Source organism: Anser cygnoides, chromosome 3, assembly GCF_040182565.1.
Source record: "Anser cygnoides isolate HZ-2024a breed goose chromosome 3, Taihu_goose_T2T_genome, whole genome shotgun sequence".
Lineage (NCBI taxonomy): Eukaryota > Metazoa > Chordata > Aves > Anseriformes > Anatidae > Anser > Anser cygnoides.
Window position 1 is genome coordinate 90,093,254 of NC_089875.1, and position 18,060 is coordinate 90,111,313.

The following is an 18,060-nucleotide window of genomic DNA, read 5'->3' on the forward strand; positions in this document are numbered from 1 at the left end:
ACTCCATATCTTTTATCATCTGCTGCCATCTGGAAATACGTGTATTTTCTGCAAGGTCTGGGGACTGTATGGAGTGCTCTAGGTGAGCAAACAAACGATAGAATTTAATTTTTCTCCAAAGTTAATACAGTAATATTAATTCAGTGGATTCTTGATCTTTACAACCGAGGTATTTCAAATTCTATCAAAATAAATTACCATGCCCATTCTCTTCCCCATCCCTCTTGATGTAGGGAGTGACCGAGTGGCTTAGTTTCTGGCAGATGTCAACCCACCACAGCAGGAAAGCAGGGATACAGCTTAATAAGGACATATGAAAGCACAAGCTTTACATGCATGCTTTACATGCATGGCACTTGCTTGAAAAGTTAGAAAGCAGCAAGAGGCAATCACAGGTATGAGTCATCATACTAATAGGGTTTGATCAACAAGGTGGAGGTAAGTCATGCACTTATTCTTGGGTGGGAGTAAGAGATGCTGGGCAGCATGTGTGTGATGCAACAAAGGGAGATGAATGGGATGCAGAAAGAGGGCTGATGCTCAAAGTGAACTGTTGCATGTGACAGCATTGTAGAAGAATATACATAGTATATGCTCTATTTGTTAAAGCCAGTTAAAAATGTTACTAATGAGAGAAGGAAAGACACAGCTATGAAGACAGAAAAGACAGACATTTGAGAGCAAGATTGCAGAACATTAAAATAACTGTGTGTAGAAACCTACAGAATCCCAACACAAATGCAATGCACAGGTTAGAGACCTATGTGACATCCAGGATTGTGATAAGATCCTCAGTCACACAGAAAAAATATAGTGGAGTGCTTTATCAAATTAAGTGGTCTTTTCAAAGAATGGTTGAGGTTGGAAGGGACTTCCAATTGTCTATCCCAATCCCTCTGCTCAATTAGGGTCACTTGCAGCGGGATCCTCAGGGCAATGTCCAGTCCTGTTTTGAGTATTTCCAAGGACGGAGACCCACAATCTCTCAAGGCAACTTGTTCCAGTTGAGACCACTCTCTCACTTTTTGCACATTGCCTTCTGTCCTGCCTCTGGGCAACCCTGAGAAGAGTCTGGCTCCAGCCTCTTTACTCCCTCCCATCGGGTATACACATTGACCAGATTATCCCCAAGCCTCTCTTCTTTAGTTCCAGTTTTCTCAGCCTCCCTTGTGTTAGACACCCATATCCTTTTGTCATCTTTGTGAGCCTTGGCTGGATTCGCTCCAGTATGTTCATGGACTGACTGGACCCAGCATTCCAGGTGCATCTCACCAGTGGTGAGAAGAGGGCAAGGATCACCTACCTTGAGCTGCTGGCAACACTCTTCCTCACACAGCCTAGGACATCATTGGTCTTCTTTGCTTCAAGGGTGAGTTATCGGCTTATATTAAACTTGCCCACCAAGACAAGCTGGGACAGAACAAGAACAAGGACCTTTTCTGCCAAGCGACTTTCAAGCCAGTTGCTTACTGGTGCTGGGGTTATTCCTCCCCTATGGCAGGGCTTGGCACTTTGTTGAACTTCATAGGGTTCCTCTGCACGTTTCTTCAGCCTTTTCAGGTCCTCTGAACTGTAGCACACCCATGTGGTCTAGCAAATACTACTTCAACTTTTCTGTCATCTGCAGCCTTGGTGAAGGTGTACTCGGTCTCATCATCTAGGTTATTAGTTAAGAAGTTAAAAAGTACTTGCCACAGTATTGAGCCCTGAGATACATCACTAGTGACTGGTCTCCAGCTGGACTCCAGCTATTCATCCATAAATGACACTGAAAAAGATTTTAGTCTTGACAGGCAAAAACAGCTCTGAAGGAAAGAGTAGATTCCGATTTCTGATTGCGAGACTTCAGCAGAGGAAGGGTTGCTGAGCTCATGTGCAAAACAGTTAGAGGTCAGGGTAAAAGAGATGAGCAAGGCTGAGCAGAACCTGAACTAGAAGCTGAAATGGACCATGAAGCTCTTCCAAGGGCAGGCTGAAGGAACAGTGAGAAAACTATGAGGAGAATTAGGAAAACAAAGAGTTATGGACACTAAACTTCTAAAGCATCAAGAATGACAACTAAAATAGCAATTCATGTGAAAAATAATCTGAACATTAATTCAATTAGTATTTTTATGAAGCATTTTGGCATAAAGACTTCTTGGAGATCTTTTAACTGCCACTTCAGTCCCTGAGCAGCAATAAGCTCTATACCTGAAAGGATTGCTCCTGTTACAGGAAACAACACAGTCCCCGAGGTTCTCCATGAGCACAAGAGGCCTGCCAGAATTGAGTTCATCACATCATGTTATGTATACTACTTCTGCTGAAGTTAATGACAAGCTCCCACTAACTTAGAATCACAGAATCGTAGAATATCCTGAGTTGGAAGGGACCCACAAGGATCATCGAGTCCAACTCCTGGCTCTGCACAGGACCACCCAAAAATCAGACCATATGTCTGAGAGCGTTGTCCAAACGCTTCTTGAACTCCAGCAGGCTTGGTGCCATCAGCACTGCCCTGGGGAGCCTGTCCCAGTGCCCCACCACTCTCTGGGTGCAGAACCTTTCCCTAACACCCAGCCTGACCCTCCCCTGTCCCAGCTCCATGCCGTTCCCTCGGGTCCTGTCGCTGTCCCCAGAGAGCAGAGCTCAGCGCCTGCCCCTCCGCTCCCCTCGTGAGGGAGCTGCAGGCCGCCATGAGGCCTCCCCTCAGCCTGCTCTGCTCGGGGCTGAACAAACCAAGGGACCTCAGCCGCTTCTCCTATGTCTTGCCCTTTATACCCTTCACCATGTTTGTAGCCCTCTTGTGGACACTCTCTAGTAGTTTTTATGTCCTTATATTGTGGCACCCAAAACTGCACACAGTACTCAAGGTGAGGCCACACCAGCAGATGAGGATAATCCCTTCCCCCGACCAGCTCGCAATGCTGTGCTTGATACACTACAGGGTACTGTTGACCCTTTTTGCTGCCAGGGTACATTGCTGACTTAAATTCAATTTGCCATCAACCAAAACCCCCAGATCCATTTCCACGGGGCTGTTCTCTAGCCTCTTGTCTCCCAGCCAATACATATATTCAGGGTTGCTACATCGCAGGTGCAGAATCCAACACTTGCTCTTGTTAAATTTCACGTGGCTGGTGATTGCCCAGCCTTCTAACTTGTCAAGATCTCTCTGCAAGAAATCTCTACCCTTGGTGGAGTTAACAATTTAATGTCCACAAACTTAGTATACCTTCTGCATCCAAATAACTTATGAAAACATTAAAGAGAACTGGACCTAAAATGGAGTCCTTGCAGAACCCCACTATAGACTGGCTGCCAGCCTGATGTAAACCTATTTCCTATAAGCATTTCAGCTTAACCCATCAGCGACTTGTTCACCCATCATATTATGTGTTTCTCTAGCTGTACGCTGGACATTTTGTCCAGGATACTGTGAGAAACAGTATTGAAAGCTTTTCTCAAATCAAAAAGATTACATCAACTGGCTTTCCTCTGTTAACTAGGTGGGTAACTGTGGTGGTTTTACTCAGGTGGACAACCGAGCTCCGTCACAACCGCTCTCTCCTTCCCCCTCCTCAAAGGGAAAGGTGGAAGAAAATATGATGAAAAGGGCTCAAGGGCTTCTCTTCCTCAGGCTGAACATCTTCATCTCTCTCAGCCTTTCTTCACAGGAGAGGTGTTCCAGCACTCATCATCTTCATGGTCCTCCTCTGGACCTGCTCTAACAGCCCCACATCCTTCTTGTGCTGGGGACCCCAAACCTGGACGCAGCACTCCAGGTGGGGCCTCACGAGGGCAGAGCAGAGGGGGACAATCCCCTCCCTGGACTTGCTGGCCACCCCTCTGTTGATGCAGCCCAGGATGCAGCTGGCCTTCTCCACAATTTTACCAGGCACTGAAGTGAGACTGACAAGCCCTTAATTGCCAGTGTCTTTTTTTTTTTCCTTTTTTTTTTCCCTATTCTTGAAAACTCTGACATTTGCCAGCTTCCAGACAACTGCGACCTCTCCAGATTATGAAGACCACTGAGAAATAACTGAGGTGTCACGATGACTCCATGCTGAATAAAACGTGTTATGATAACACAGTGCCTCAGCATGAAAAGTCCCAAACAATGATCTCCAAGGTCATGTTTAGCAGCCTGACCATGGAAATCACCACTGCAGCACTTCACATTACAAGCATTAATGCAAGTATTAAAATACAGGTGAGGCAGCATGTAAGAAGTGCTAAGGATGGGCAGTCGTACAGAGTACAGAAACTGCCCTCTCCTACAGGTGACTGAATCATTAAACAAGGAAACACTAGACATTATTACTAAAATTCATCTTTAATAAAATTTTAAAATAGCTATTGCAAACTTTATTTGAAAAAAAATAAACCAATGACAATTTTTCAAGATCCTGTGAATCAGTCTAGTTCCATAATACTTGTTCTATTATTTAAAAAGACAGAAGCAATTTGCACAGCCAGCATGTTAGTTCACAGCCACTTGATCACAACAGCTCATGAAAGCACTCTTCCTACCATTTATGACTTGATCAAAAGTGAAAATATGTATGATGATCCTAATCTAGATCTAAGTGTGTTTCTGACCACCTCAAGGCAGAGAAGAAGTTTAGTTCAAATTGCTTAAGGCCTGACATGAAAAAAACAAGAGATGCAATACCCAACTAATGTATGGTCCATTACATCTGCTTATATGAGCCAGCATTTTTATATTGTCTTCCTTATATTAGTATCCCATCCGACCTAACAATACTAAAAATCACCCAAAAAAAGGAAGAAAATTAAATATAACACCTTAAGATCCAAGCAAAGCTGATGAAGCTTTGGGGTAACCGCTACAAAATACAGAAATAAAATGAATTGTATGAAACTAATGAGAAATCTTAGCCATGGAGTTCTGGTGACTGAAATGTAGCCCATATACAAGTGACGTTCATACGCATCTGAAAAGAAAGAGCTACCCATTAGGAAAAATAAACACTGGGTTGATCTAATACAGCACAATGTCAGACTTTATTGCACAAAATAGCATTAGTGCAATGATATTTTCAAGTGGCACACAAAAATATAATAAATCAAATAAGAAACAATAGTGAAGTCAAATTTATTTTGACATGGGGAAAGGGGAATCTAATAAAAACTCAAAAGGCCTGATCACAAAATTGCTGTTATAGTTTTATCTATAAATTACTAGTGATAAAATTTAAAGTCTCCTAGGTATTTACAGCACTAAACAGATAAAGATGGTTCACTGCATTAAAATTTATGGGAGAAGAAGGCTGTAACAGAAAAACAGAAAAATATTGACCATTACAAATAAAATTGAATAAAGTGGGTGATTTTTTTCTCTTTGGTTAGTGTTTGAGATATCAAAATGATTCCATTAGGCACCAGTTGCTTTCCAAATATAATCTTTCCCTAAAACACAGAACATCATACATTATTGGGCACTTCTTGAAAATCTTGTATGCTTTTAATTGCACATACATTGCACACTGTAGTACATCAGAGCCGGTATAATGGACATGTATATACATATGCTTTCTACATAAATCTGCTTGAACCAAGTACTGTCAAGATTCACACCAACTTGAACACATTTGGAGAAATATTGCTAGGATATTATTCTGAAAACTTACTAAAAACAATTTTAGAATCCCAAGTCTGATTTTCAAAAGTGACTTTCAAGACAAAAGAGAGGCAAGTAATGTTGGACTTTGGCTCTTCAATTTTTTCTGCACCAGTCTGGCCAATTTTCTCTTTTATCATATGCCACTGATGTGCACAAGCTAGCAAGCTCTCGGTTTTGAAGTAAATGAAGGAGCCATGCCAGGAACCTGAACAGACGTCGAGCTGGCCCAGCATGAAAACTGCAAACTCTAAGGTGCTGTAAACCTGTTTTAAGCAGCACTCATCACAGCATGAGCTCTTCCTGTTACGTACAGCAGCGTTCAGCACAGGTTTCTAGATGACACACATAAAGAAATCTGTAGAGAAAGTTTAGCTAAGATCATGGATGACAGTGAAGGTAGAACGTGGAGTAGGAACATTTAAAAACCTTTAAAAACCTTTAAAATGCATTAAGGTTTTGTTTTAAGGCCAGTCCCAAATAAATGATTATTTCTCAGTGATTTAATAAGATGTTAATGAACCTCCACAGACTATCTGTTGATAGCATGGAGCTGAAAAGGACACTGGAAGTACCAGAGAATACTCGGACTTCAAAGAGCAACCACACAAGAATGTTCATGCAATGCAACAGGAAGACTCCATCACAAAATACCTTTTCCTGACTGCTTTTAGCACCACTATAAAGCTTCTTAAAGACCTTGTTCAAAGATTTCCGAAAGATTTTTTGCTAAAAGATTTCCCAGTAACTTCAGTGGGAGCATGGTCCCTCTAACATCAAGAACTCGCTTTACAGAGTAATGGAATAAATACATATGCTGAACATTTGTGAACAGGTTCCTACACAACAATAAGGAAAACAAAAGAGTCACTGTGCAACATGGTATTACTTTTACTCTGTTCTGTTCCCTGCCAATTCACAATACACAATACAAAATCCTCTGCAACTCATTCAAGGCAATAGTCATTGCTACAAAGTGACTGAAGGCATCTTTCAAGGCAACAGTGTTGGGAAGTTAAGGCACCTGATGTAAACATTTGTTTAAAGTCATATGCTGTACATGGTACCTTTAAAATAACTTAAGAACAGAGGCATTTGGATGTCTGTAATGATATACTACAGCAGAGAAAACAAAATAAAAAAGGATGTTTGTTCACTGACTGACAATTTCCGTGACATGGTGCATTATGACTGATGCTTCTTAGTAGGGTATGCAAGGCAGCCAAGAGCCATTTAAAAACATGTGTTGTTTGTCTCAAAAACAAATGTAAGGGAATACTTATAAAAGCTGCTCTGTCTGAAATTAGGCTGAGCAGTTTGAGTCCATTTCTCCACAGGGTATTTGGGAAACTGGGACTGCCTGCAAAATAAAACTATGATTTTATTCCTACTATCTACTGCAAAGGAGTGGGTTATCTCTGGTACATCTCCAGTAGAAAATAAACCTCTATCACAACATTAATCAACATTAATCAGACACGAATGTCCCTCTTTGAAACTCTACATATAGCAGAGCTGAAAGTACATGAGCTTCATGTTCTTGAAATGACAGCAAATGGAGGCAAATGACATGTCAAGGCTGCTGTCCCCAAAGGCAAAAGATCTGCTTTTATAGTTCATCAAGAAATAAAACCTACAGCAAAACAATCCCAGTTTAGAGTGTGAATGTTTTTTGATAAATTACACTTTGCACTATTCAATCTGTGCTCCCATCTATGAGTAAAGGATTTGAGACACAAGGATATATTTCATTTTTGCATCTTGGTTTCTATTAGCTTTGGACCCCTATAACCAAGGGCATGACTTACAGAGGGTCACATTCTGCAACCTACTGACTAAGTAGTGCTTTGGATTTCAATACATACAATATCACTTCGCGTGGGTCACAGCAGCATGGGAACCCATGTTAAGGCACTAAACAGCCACTCGAAGGGCTAGATCCAATGTGCACCAAAGACAAGTGAAAAGCACAAATTGGCTACAAAGAATCAGGCCTCAGCTCTGCCAGAGAGACTGAACAGAATCCCAAGTTTCTGAAAAATATTGTAAATTCTAAATACAGGTAAAGTAAAACAAATAACTCCACCTAAACTAGTTTTGTAGTTAAAAACCAATATCTCATATTAAAAAAGCACCCAGTTCAAGAAATTCTGCCCTCTTTCCATGCTACCATGAACTAATTTCCTTTTCTGAACAAAAATACACATAAGCATAAAATACAAAAATATACATTTTAAGCAGTAGCAAAAAATGAATAAAAATTAGAAATTGCTCAAGGAAAGTGACTGACACGTAATTCAATGTGTACATGTACACATTCCGTCTCAAAAAGGTACGAAAGGAAGGGAATCAATAGCCTCAAATTTTCTGTTAGTCAGCATAACAACAATTAATTTCATTTTAATAAGTCAGAATGTTATCAGCTTCCTTATCAAAAAGAAGTAAGCATTAAATATCACAAGCAGTGTTCAAGAAGGATATATGGGCTGCTCGACAGTGAAGAGGTTCACTCAGGAAAATGCTGGTGCAGGAGGGAAGAGCTCCCAAGCTTACATATTTCCACATTCATAGAGACATTTAATTTTCCCCACATGCAAACAGCCAGTTGGGGTGTAAGTGTCTGCTGCTCCAGGAAGACCTCATCATCCCTCTTCCTCCCTCCCACTCTAACAAGGCACTTAAACATACAAGGATATGCTTAAACAAGTGTATTATGTGTTTTGCTGAACACAGAAGGTGTGTGGAGCCCACAGCTACTAAAAGCCTCGCTGCCAGCAAAACCAGGACTTGCACCTACAGATGGCAATGAGTTGATATGGCACAAAGAACACTGAACAGCTCTTCAAGAGCTATGGCACTTAAGTTGTTAACAAGATGACAAGGCAAAATGCAAGATCTCCCAGAGTGACATTTCTAGAAAAAATCTTAGAACCAGACAAGGATCAAGGCAACTGTCATCCCACTCGCAATAAATATACTAGGGGACATCAGTATTCTCACATGGAAAGAGAATTAGGTTTGTTTCTAAATAACCCTGGAAAAAAAAAAACTGCCTCAAACTTATATTCCATCTTCAATGCATTTACAGTAAAAGACTTTCAGAGCAAAATCCATGAAAACATCCGGAGGCATTATTTTCAAACATGATTAACTTATGAATTGGCAAAAAATCCACCTGGCTTCTTTGCAATGATTAAAAAAAGACTGACAATTTTCTGGAGTGTTCAGCAGTTTGTAAATGCAGCATTTTTTGGCTCTTGAATCTGCTCTGAAGCAAGCTCCTTTTATTTTTCATATTATTCCCCATGAGAGCATAGAGAAACTCAGTATTAGTGTTAAGTGTCATGTCTGCAGAACAGAACAATGCAAGCTCCCAGCACTCTGCTTACCAACATTGTAAAGGAAGAGGAGACAGTTTTTCAGAAAAGCACTGTAAACTAACATACATCCCTAAAAAATATGCAAAAATGAAAGCTAAGGTGAAAGGGAGCAGGAACGTGGAGCAAGGTTTGCATTTTCTCAGACTGCTTTCTTGGTAACTCTGTGCTTCTTCAGAAAATAACTTCAGTATGAAACTAACACTTGGAAAGTTTTTCCAGCAGACGCTTAAAGAAATTTTCTGGCACAGCCAGAAACTTACCATATGGGCCAGCCCTGCTCTCCCTGAACACAGCAGGAGTTAGGTCACTAATCACTGAAGATGGGCTGGTATCTGAACATAAAATTTTCTTTGGCTAATTTATGGAAATGTTACATGTGAAACAATCTGTTTCTTCTTAGAGCACCCAACTGCACAGCAAGTTTACATGAAGGACAAACAGCACACAGAACAAGGAAGCCAAGGAAGAGTGCTGAAGCAAGGCTGGAGAACCAGATTGGTGGCAAAGGCTGCAGTCACTTTCACACAAGTCACAAGGGGTTATACGTTGCATTACTTCTGAATTGTAGCTTCTCACTGCTCTTCTCCCTGTTTAGAAAGGATAGTTAACATAAGTTAATGAACTTCTGAACTGTCCAACAAATGGAAACTCACAATGTAGATTAAAAGGAGTTTGAGACAGACTGCTCATCCTTCCTGAAATAAATACTCATAATGAACCAAACTTCTGAAATGCTACATGGTTTCTAATAGAGTCCCCTCTGTAGAAAGAGAACTATGTCTTCAAACATTGCCCACATTCAGGGTGTAGATCTTGATTTAAATATATATATATATACACACACACAGTAACTTACATCCATTTATCTTGGAAAGATTTTTATCAGATTAGCTTCACAAAGAAAGCCTTTTTAAAGGATGCACTAAACTCTAATGCTGACCTTGTCATAAACTACAAAATATTTCTCAAAGTGGGTGTTTAAGCCAAGAAATTAATCTCTGTTCCTTTCACAAAGCAAATATCTTCAATACACTCAGACAAGTATACTGAGAAACACTCAAGTGAAAGGCATGCAGTCATAGACTCAATCTCAACAGTGAGTCCCAATCTATTCAGAAAACCTGATCAAATGTTTTAGAGGAAATTTTGCCCCTACCGGCTCAAGAATCCCCATAATAAAGGAATTCTGATGTTTTACCTGGCAGGTTACTGGCTCTGACACGTAAGATATTGGTCTCTCATAACTGAGTCTTTTTCTCACTATTATGTCTGAGAGCTTCAGCTTCCTGACTCTGGGACTGCCTTCCTCACCTAGCTCTTGCTCCTGCATTTTGCTCCCCAGTTTCCTGAAGGGTTGCCACAGAGCCAAACAGACTAGAAGCCTGGAAAGCCATGCTCATTTCAAAAACATCAGTGCATGTTAATTGCTTACAGAACAAGCTTTTCCAAAGTTTCATTTGCTTGTGGTTTGAAGGTTTTCATTCCAACTAGAGACACTGCATTTTTATTTTTTTTAATGAGACAATAATCAGTTTCAAGCATCAGATAGTAAAAAATAAAAGATATCCTTAAAGGGATATCTTACTAAACAGTGACACCCAACAAGCTCTGAACAAAATCAGGTAAAAGAAGTAGCACAGTCATTTGAATGTGCTGAATAGCTGTGCATATTAACCCTGGCAGAGCTCCTTGCTGGCACCACTACACTGGCATCCAAGCCAGTTCTCATACCTATGCTGGTTGTAATGTCTACCACAGAGACATGCCTTTTTTGATAAATGCCAGAGCATATGGACTTTTTAGATACCTCCTAGCTCTGAATATGAGGCAATGAAATCAGACATGACTCTGACTGTAACCATCACATAAAATACACACCTGCAGCATGGTTCACCAACTACAGAACTGACGGAAATTAACAGAATAAAATAAAAGCACACTCTTGTATTAGATGGGATGGAATTCTCTCAGAAGAAATCGGACTCGTGGCATATGTGTATACATGTTGACCAAAAATATGCCTATGCTACATGGTAATAGGAGTGAAATCTTGTAAAATAATATCTGAAGCAATCTTTTCCTTGTAGTTAAAACCTTCTACTGCAGCACTGATTGTTATATAAATTTTAGTCCTTAAGGATATTCATTCTTATCTTTAAATGAATATTTATTTATTCATTGAGAAGTTATGGATTCTAAATATATTTAAATAGAATAACAGTATTTATACATATGCATTTATACACACTTTCTGTACGCATATTCATTAGCCTATCTAACAGTACTCTTATAAAAGAGTAGGTCCTCAGCTCTTCTCCCAATCACTGAAGCATGTGGAAATTTGTTTTGGCCACAGATTCCAAGTGTTATGTGTTTGCCTTAAATAAAAATTGCTCCAAGTTGTTAAGCCACTAGGACTTAAAACATGCTCTAGGTTAGTGAGTATTTTAGCTACATCCGTTAAATTTCTATTTTAGTTTAAACATTTGGGATTGAATAAACATTTCAGCCTAAATAGAAGAAATGTGATTTTTACTCAGCTAAAGCAGTACACGTTTGTATTTGGTTGTCTTTTGTCCTACACTAAAAAAAATCAACATGAAGAAAATTGCTTATACAACTTTTTAATTCCTTATCTCAAACCAAGCCCAAATCCTTAATAATGTTTCAGCTGGCTGGTATAATGAAAGCCTCTCTAATATCTTCTCTAGCAGCCTATAATCTTTCTTTGCTTCTCACTTTGCCCAAGCAGAGCTTTGTACGTATCTGCCTTTCTCTAAAACACATGCCATTTAAAAAAAAAAAACACAAATTGTTTTTCCCATGTACATCTTTTTTACATAACTATAGAAAACAAAACACTGACTTTTTCTCCAGTGAAGGACTCTCTGATTAAACAAGAAACAGATGCAAAAGCTACTTGAAAGATAATCATTAACTTAGTAAGTGAACCGCAGTGAAGTTCCTGCTTCATTTTGGTAGTTTGCGGAACACATTGAGAGCCATACTGAAACCAATTTATACCAGCTGACAATTAAGTTATGACAATTCACACCATCTAAGGAACCAACCCATGAGGACAGCAAAATGTATACAGGAAAACACAACTGTTTGTTAGAAAACTTGGTGTGTCAACGTCAAAAAGGTTGCAGTTCAATGGAAAACGTAAATTTCAGTGCAATGTGGCTTTCTATTCACTAAAATTTGTCCCATTTCCATGAAAAGAAACTTTATATTTTTAGCTTCTGAATCACCAAGATCCATTTGGAATGACTGACACTTACTAGGTTCATAGTAATCCATTATAGTCACTGAAGCATCTTGGATATTTGCCACTTTGAAGTCTCTCACAGCCGGAATATCCACACAAACCTGTGTTTCATTTAGCTAGAAAAACAGAAGAGAAACATCCTGAGAACCCTGCTGATGGTGGTTCATGGAAGAGATAAGAACTTCTAACTCATTGGCAGTTCTCTTCATTTATAAAGACTTGGAGAGAGGATGCACATAAAAATGCTTATTTCACTTGTTGTTACTTTGGCCAAAACACAGACTTCTTAAAAAATCTGCCTACGTATAAATGATTTTACAAGATTTTTGCAGTCTAGAAACCCCTTACAGTGGTGTTGCACCTATCCCATCAGTCTCTTTTTTAAAAATGGAACTCATCATTCAACGTTGATAGCAATTGTTGATTTCCCCAAAGAATACAATCATACTATCTTTCCGACTTTAAAATCTAACATTGGCAGTCAAGATTAGCATCACTGCAAATGCATTTCTCTGTTATTTTCAACTTACAGTGTCTAAGTATAGGTTTACTTTTCCATTTTCCTCTTCCATCTTCTTAATTGTATTGTCTAATGGAATGAAATCCGGTGACACAGAGAAACCACTGAGTAAGCCAACCTCCATGAGGACCATACCACTACTGGGAGCTGCACCAGAACCCAAGTACCTTTTCAAAATACAGAGGCAAAGAAAATTTTAGTAGAAACACAATAGCAAATTCTCCATATAAATTGTTTAATTATTACATCTCAACTATGGAAGAAATAATGCTCAAGAATACTTAAGAAACAAATCGAACAAAATGCCAACAAGAAAAAAAATATTTAACAATAAAGAGATAAGAATGGATTTCTCTGTTTTTCTGCCTAATTTCAACCACATACGAAAAAATAGGCTTAGCACGGACAAAACTACAGTATATAAATGATATGAGAGACAACACTAGGACAACACTGACGGCACTGGCATCTTGAAGTGCTTGTTTACATGACACATACATACGAAATAATGTGATTAAACATATGTTTGAAAAGGAGGTAATTAAGAAACCACTGCAGGAGCACTTGCACTGAAATATTCATATTTCCACTCAAGGATGCATTGCTTTACTTTTATTCGTTTTTGGAGGGTGAGATAAATGTCTCTAAAAAGTCTCCCAAACATTCCCATATGCCCTTGATATAGACTGATGGTTCCATTAACAAAATCATCATCAGATTGTTCCTCAAAACTCCAGTTTTAAAACATATAGCTGTGTTATTCATCCAGTTTGTGAAAAAAAGAAAATTTAATAAATTGAGTTCCTTCTTTTTTCATGAATAATGCTTATTACATTTTCTTCCAATCTGAGAATCAGATACTGGACTTAAAAGCTTTGCTCTATTGAACAAACCACATACACCATGGTGCTATCACCAGAACTATCAAAACATATTTATGGTGTTCTGTGCTATAAGTGACACTTACGTGACCTACAAAAGATTGTACGGCTTTAAATAAAGTAGGTGGCAGAAGAACTCCCCCTCCTCCCTTGTCATGAAAGGTAAATGACTATTGTTGTACTAGAATAGAAGTGTCTCCAACCCTCATTTTGAAGGCCTGACAGTAGTTGAAAATAATTGAATAAAACTATTTCTTTGTAGAGCTGGATGGTTTAAAAAAAGGGAAGACTTTCTTTCAAAGCAATGCTGTTAAGCCTGGCAGTATAGCTGATTGAACACAGATATGATTTTGAAAGAAATACAGCATAACTGCTGACTTCAGTTGGCTCATGAGATTAGAAACAAATGAAACCATCTGTTGGATGATGGGCTACACCAAAGTAGCTGCTATTGAAAACAAATAACCGAATTGGAACTGGATATAACTATTTCTGCTTAATTACCAATGAGAGAAGACAAAAATACTCAACCTGTTTAGGTAACCTGGGGTGCCACCAAAATACCACCAGGTAACCCAACTAGCATGGTATTGCCAAGAAGTGAATATGATACATCCCTAGAAGTTATAAAGGTCTGGCTCACTTACTTAGAGCGGGGTGAGTGGGAGGGAGAAAAGGTGAGATAGTCTGCAGACTGGAGAGAAAAAAAACCTGCAGAGCTGCAGCCTCCATTACTTGATTATGCATACCCACAGCTGGCTAAGCTGGTTGAGATTTCAGCAGTCTTTGCATTTACCTGCTTTGGTTTCTTTACCAAAAAGCCATGTTGCATTGTAAAGATTGTAAGTGGACCAGCTCTAAGCTAATTCATGAATTTAACATAGGTAGTGCATATACTATGTAAGCGGCTGAGGAGAAGAGGAGGACTAGTGAATCAAGCCAAGCAACCAGAGATGAAGTCTCAGCTTAAAGAACAGAAACACAGAATACTAGAACTTAAACTGTTTCACTTTCCATGACAGAGCTGATGGATCTTAATGTTCCAAGTATTCACCTGGAGTAGTTTTACAATGCTGTTAGATCTTCCCAATATCCTTTGAATGCTTTGCAATTAAAACTTCATCCTACAGCCTTCCAGAGAGGTAAGTCTCTTCCTGTCCGTATTCCTGAGACAAAGTGCTGAGCTAGAATATCAGAATATCATCCAAGGTTTACCCCAGACCCATCATGTAAGCCTTTACATGTCAGGAGTTGGTGCTAGACTTTAAAAAGCTGTTGATACTTCAGAGAAAACTAAGAGGAAAAAGCCCATTCTATTTCAAGAGCTCTCATATATTCTAGCGTCCTGACGACCATCTGTATCCCTGAATTGGTTAACAGAAACACATGAAAACGCGGATCTGGCTTTGCGCCTGCTGGATATTTCCCAAATTAAATCAGTCCTCTCCACACTGACATCATGTTCACTATAGCTATTATTTGTGTGATGGTGTCACCTAGAGGCACCATCTCCAGTCACAGCTCCCCTGTGCAGAGCATAAAAATAATAGTCCTAGTCGTAAGGAGTTTAAAATTTAAATAAATAACAAAGCGGACACAGAAGAAAGGAATGCAAGAGTGAACATGGTGGATAAGGTGATACTTTGCAAATCCTGCGTTTACAAGGAACCCATTATAATATCACAAGAAGTAAACAGTGTTTCAAGAAGTATTGACAAGAAGCAGATTATTTCCTTCAATACAAAAAGCGTAGTCACCTCAACATCCTTGTAGATAATAAGAAATAGAAGATTTTAAAACGTAAATACATATATAAAAAGAGATACAGTGTCCTCGAGTTTTCTTTGAAATACTCAAATGCTCTTTAACCACAGAAAGATGTGTCTACTGAGAAAATCATGAGATCTTCATATGCTTGTTTCAGATACATGCATAGACACTTTTACAGCAAGTAGAAAGGAAGCAGCAAAGCAGTCAAAGAAACAACCTAGTTTAATGACTGGCTGACCTAGGAATATGCAATATGACTATTCAGTGTCACCCATTCTCAGCTGATTGAATTTCTAGCAGTGTACAATACATCTAGTGACTGTTCTATGGTCTCTGAGATGATACTTCAGCAGTCTCAACTCAGTTCCTAGTAGATGTTTACTGAACAAGAAGCATCATCCCAGATGCATCCCCCAACCCTTATTTAGGGGAAAGAATAAAATGACATTGTACAGAAAAATCGCCACCTCTTTCAACTCCAGAACGATGTTTCCATTATGTTACATTACTGAAATCATAAAGATATGACACAGGTAAATGAAAGACCACAAAAATACTTGCACAGTAAGACAAAACTGCAGCTGAAGCTAACATTACATAGACATGGATTTTGACTCTTGTCAAAACTGTTCCAAGCTAAGTTTATTAACAGAGATGAACAAAGAATGATTACTTCTATTTCATGATGTTTTTTAACGCTTCAGAAACTTGTTTCTCTTTTTATAAAAGGAGGTATCTACTTCTATATCAAAAGCAAAGCGTTCTGTTCATGAAGGGTAAAAGTTATGGGACTGTTCCTGCAGTCTGTTACTAGAACACTGAAGACAGCAGTTCAATTTTCAAGTTTGTCCAGGGTTCTCAGTATAGCTAAGAAGCACTTGCACCAAAGAAGCTTTTGAGTTTTTTCTTTTATTTCACACAAACTCTTCCATATACCTCTAACATGCAGGGAAACGCCGTATTTATGCATGCCAGTAAAAAAATCTCATATGATCTGGCCAGCAACCATTTTGCACAAAGGACCTATTCGTATCCATCAGCTGTCACTAGATTTACTGACTTACAAATTGCTTCTTAGTTTAATTACTAACGTTTTTACAAAGTAATTCTTTTGCTCTCTTAATTGTATGTTTATATCCCACACACTAGTAAATCCATGTAAACATATGGAAAGTTTACCTTATTTTAAGCAACACAGCTGTTGTGTAGACAAAGAGGTACATGAGATGCTCCAACTGAATTACCTACCTTGTGCACACATTCAAGGTCAAATGGTTCATATCATCTTTGTCATCCTTTACATCAACTTTCAAGTCAAAAGCTTCTTGTTTTCGCACAGATCTGAGCTTCTGATTGGCGTATTTTGTGTTGTAAATAACATTGAGCTGTGGATTGAACATAGAGACATTAGAGGACATATGTAAAGCAAATCTATGGGGTTAAGACACTAACGGTAGAGCACCAGAGGTGTGATCATATGAGACAGGATACATGACCTTATATCTCACAGTTGGACACATGAGATCCCTAGGGCAATCTCTGACAGATATATTTTCTGAACATTTTGTTATGCAGCCCAAACCAATGCAATTAGCTGGACACATCTAAGTCAGACACAAAGGAGCTCTAGGAACATGAGCAATTTTCTTCCTACTTGCTTTCCGCTGGTTTATAACGTGTGCAGCTACTTCCTAACAGTACGAAATGGGATGAATGAAGGCAAACTTCAGAGGCTGACACCCACTGGGTTAAAAAAAGAAAAGGTTGGAAATAAAAGAGCAAGAGCAAATACATAGCATATGTACAGAATTTGTCTTCAGTTTTCATGTCACAGCATTCATACACTCAAAACAGATGAGAAATAGCACGTCACTCCACACTTGAAATAATGCAGTTTTTATGCACTAAGTATTTTCATCACCTGTTTCATCTGTGGAAAGACAAAGCTACAGTCCTCACTCTGCTTCAAAGACAGAGCTCTCACCCTTTCTGCTCAACGGTGCCAAGCTCTGTTAAGTGAGCCAAGTAAGAAAGTATGACAGGATGTCTAAGAGAGGACAGTAACAATATAAAATAAGTTCATCTATTAAGCACAGTTTGAAGAGTTTCCATTTCTTGTAGTGTAGATTGTGCATAAAATGCTTGAAGCAGTGGTAGAAGACTGGTAAAACCAAAAACTGTTAAAGGTGGCGTGAATAACTGGGGAACAGCCTGATTATCACAACAACCTATAAAATTACCACTGCCAACAGCCAAAGCAGAAATGCTGGAGCTGAAATTGAAGAACCAATAACTCTCACGTTATCAGCTATGACAGAAAATTATGTATTAAAAAAAAAAAAAGAAAGAAGAAGAAGAAAACAGGCTGTACTGCCTACAGAATTGAACCTGATGAGGTAAAGAAACAGTTGAATTATTACTTGCAGTGGTTCTTTAAAACTGCCTTGGTACTACACTGGAAGATGGAAAATGTGACAGCAATTCTTAAAAGAGTACTGGGGGTCTAGAGAACTACAGATTTTAAGTAAACTCAGTATCTGTACCAGAAAACACAGTGGAAATTACATGAGTAAATATGACACTTTTAAGAATACCTGTTGCCATCAGTTACC

General features: G+C 38.9%; 1 protein-coding gene across 1 annotated transcript in view; it reads right to left on the reverse strand.

The window, feature by feature from the left end:
* Nucleotides 1–4,991: 4,991 nt before the first annotated feature.
* CD109 (CD109 molecule) overlaps nucleotides 4,992–18,060 on the reverse strand; it is an 81,691-nt gene continuing 68,622 nt past the window's right edge. The window contains exons 30-33 of the mRNA XM_048077452.2: nucleotides 16,697–16,833; nucleotides 12,808–12,964; nucleotides 12,291–12,393; nucleotides 4,992–9,593 (exon numbers count right to left, since the gene is read on the reverse strand). Coding sequence (XP_047933409.2) covers nucleotides 9,403–9,593; nucleotides 12,291–12,393; nucleotides 12,808–12,964; nucleotides 16,697–16,833 — 588 coding nt within the window. The 3' untranslated portion in view covers nucleotides 4,992–9,402. The remainder of the gene's footprint in view (nucleotides 9,594–12,290; nucleotides 12,394–12,807; nucleotides 12,965–16,696; nucleotides 16,834–18,060) is intronic.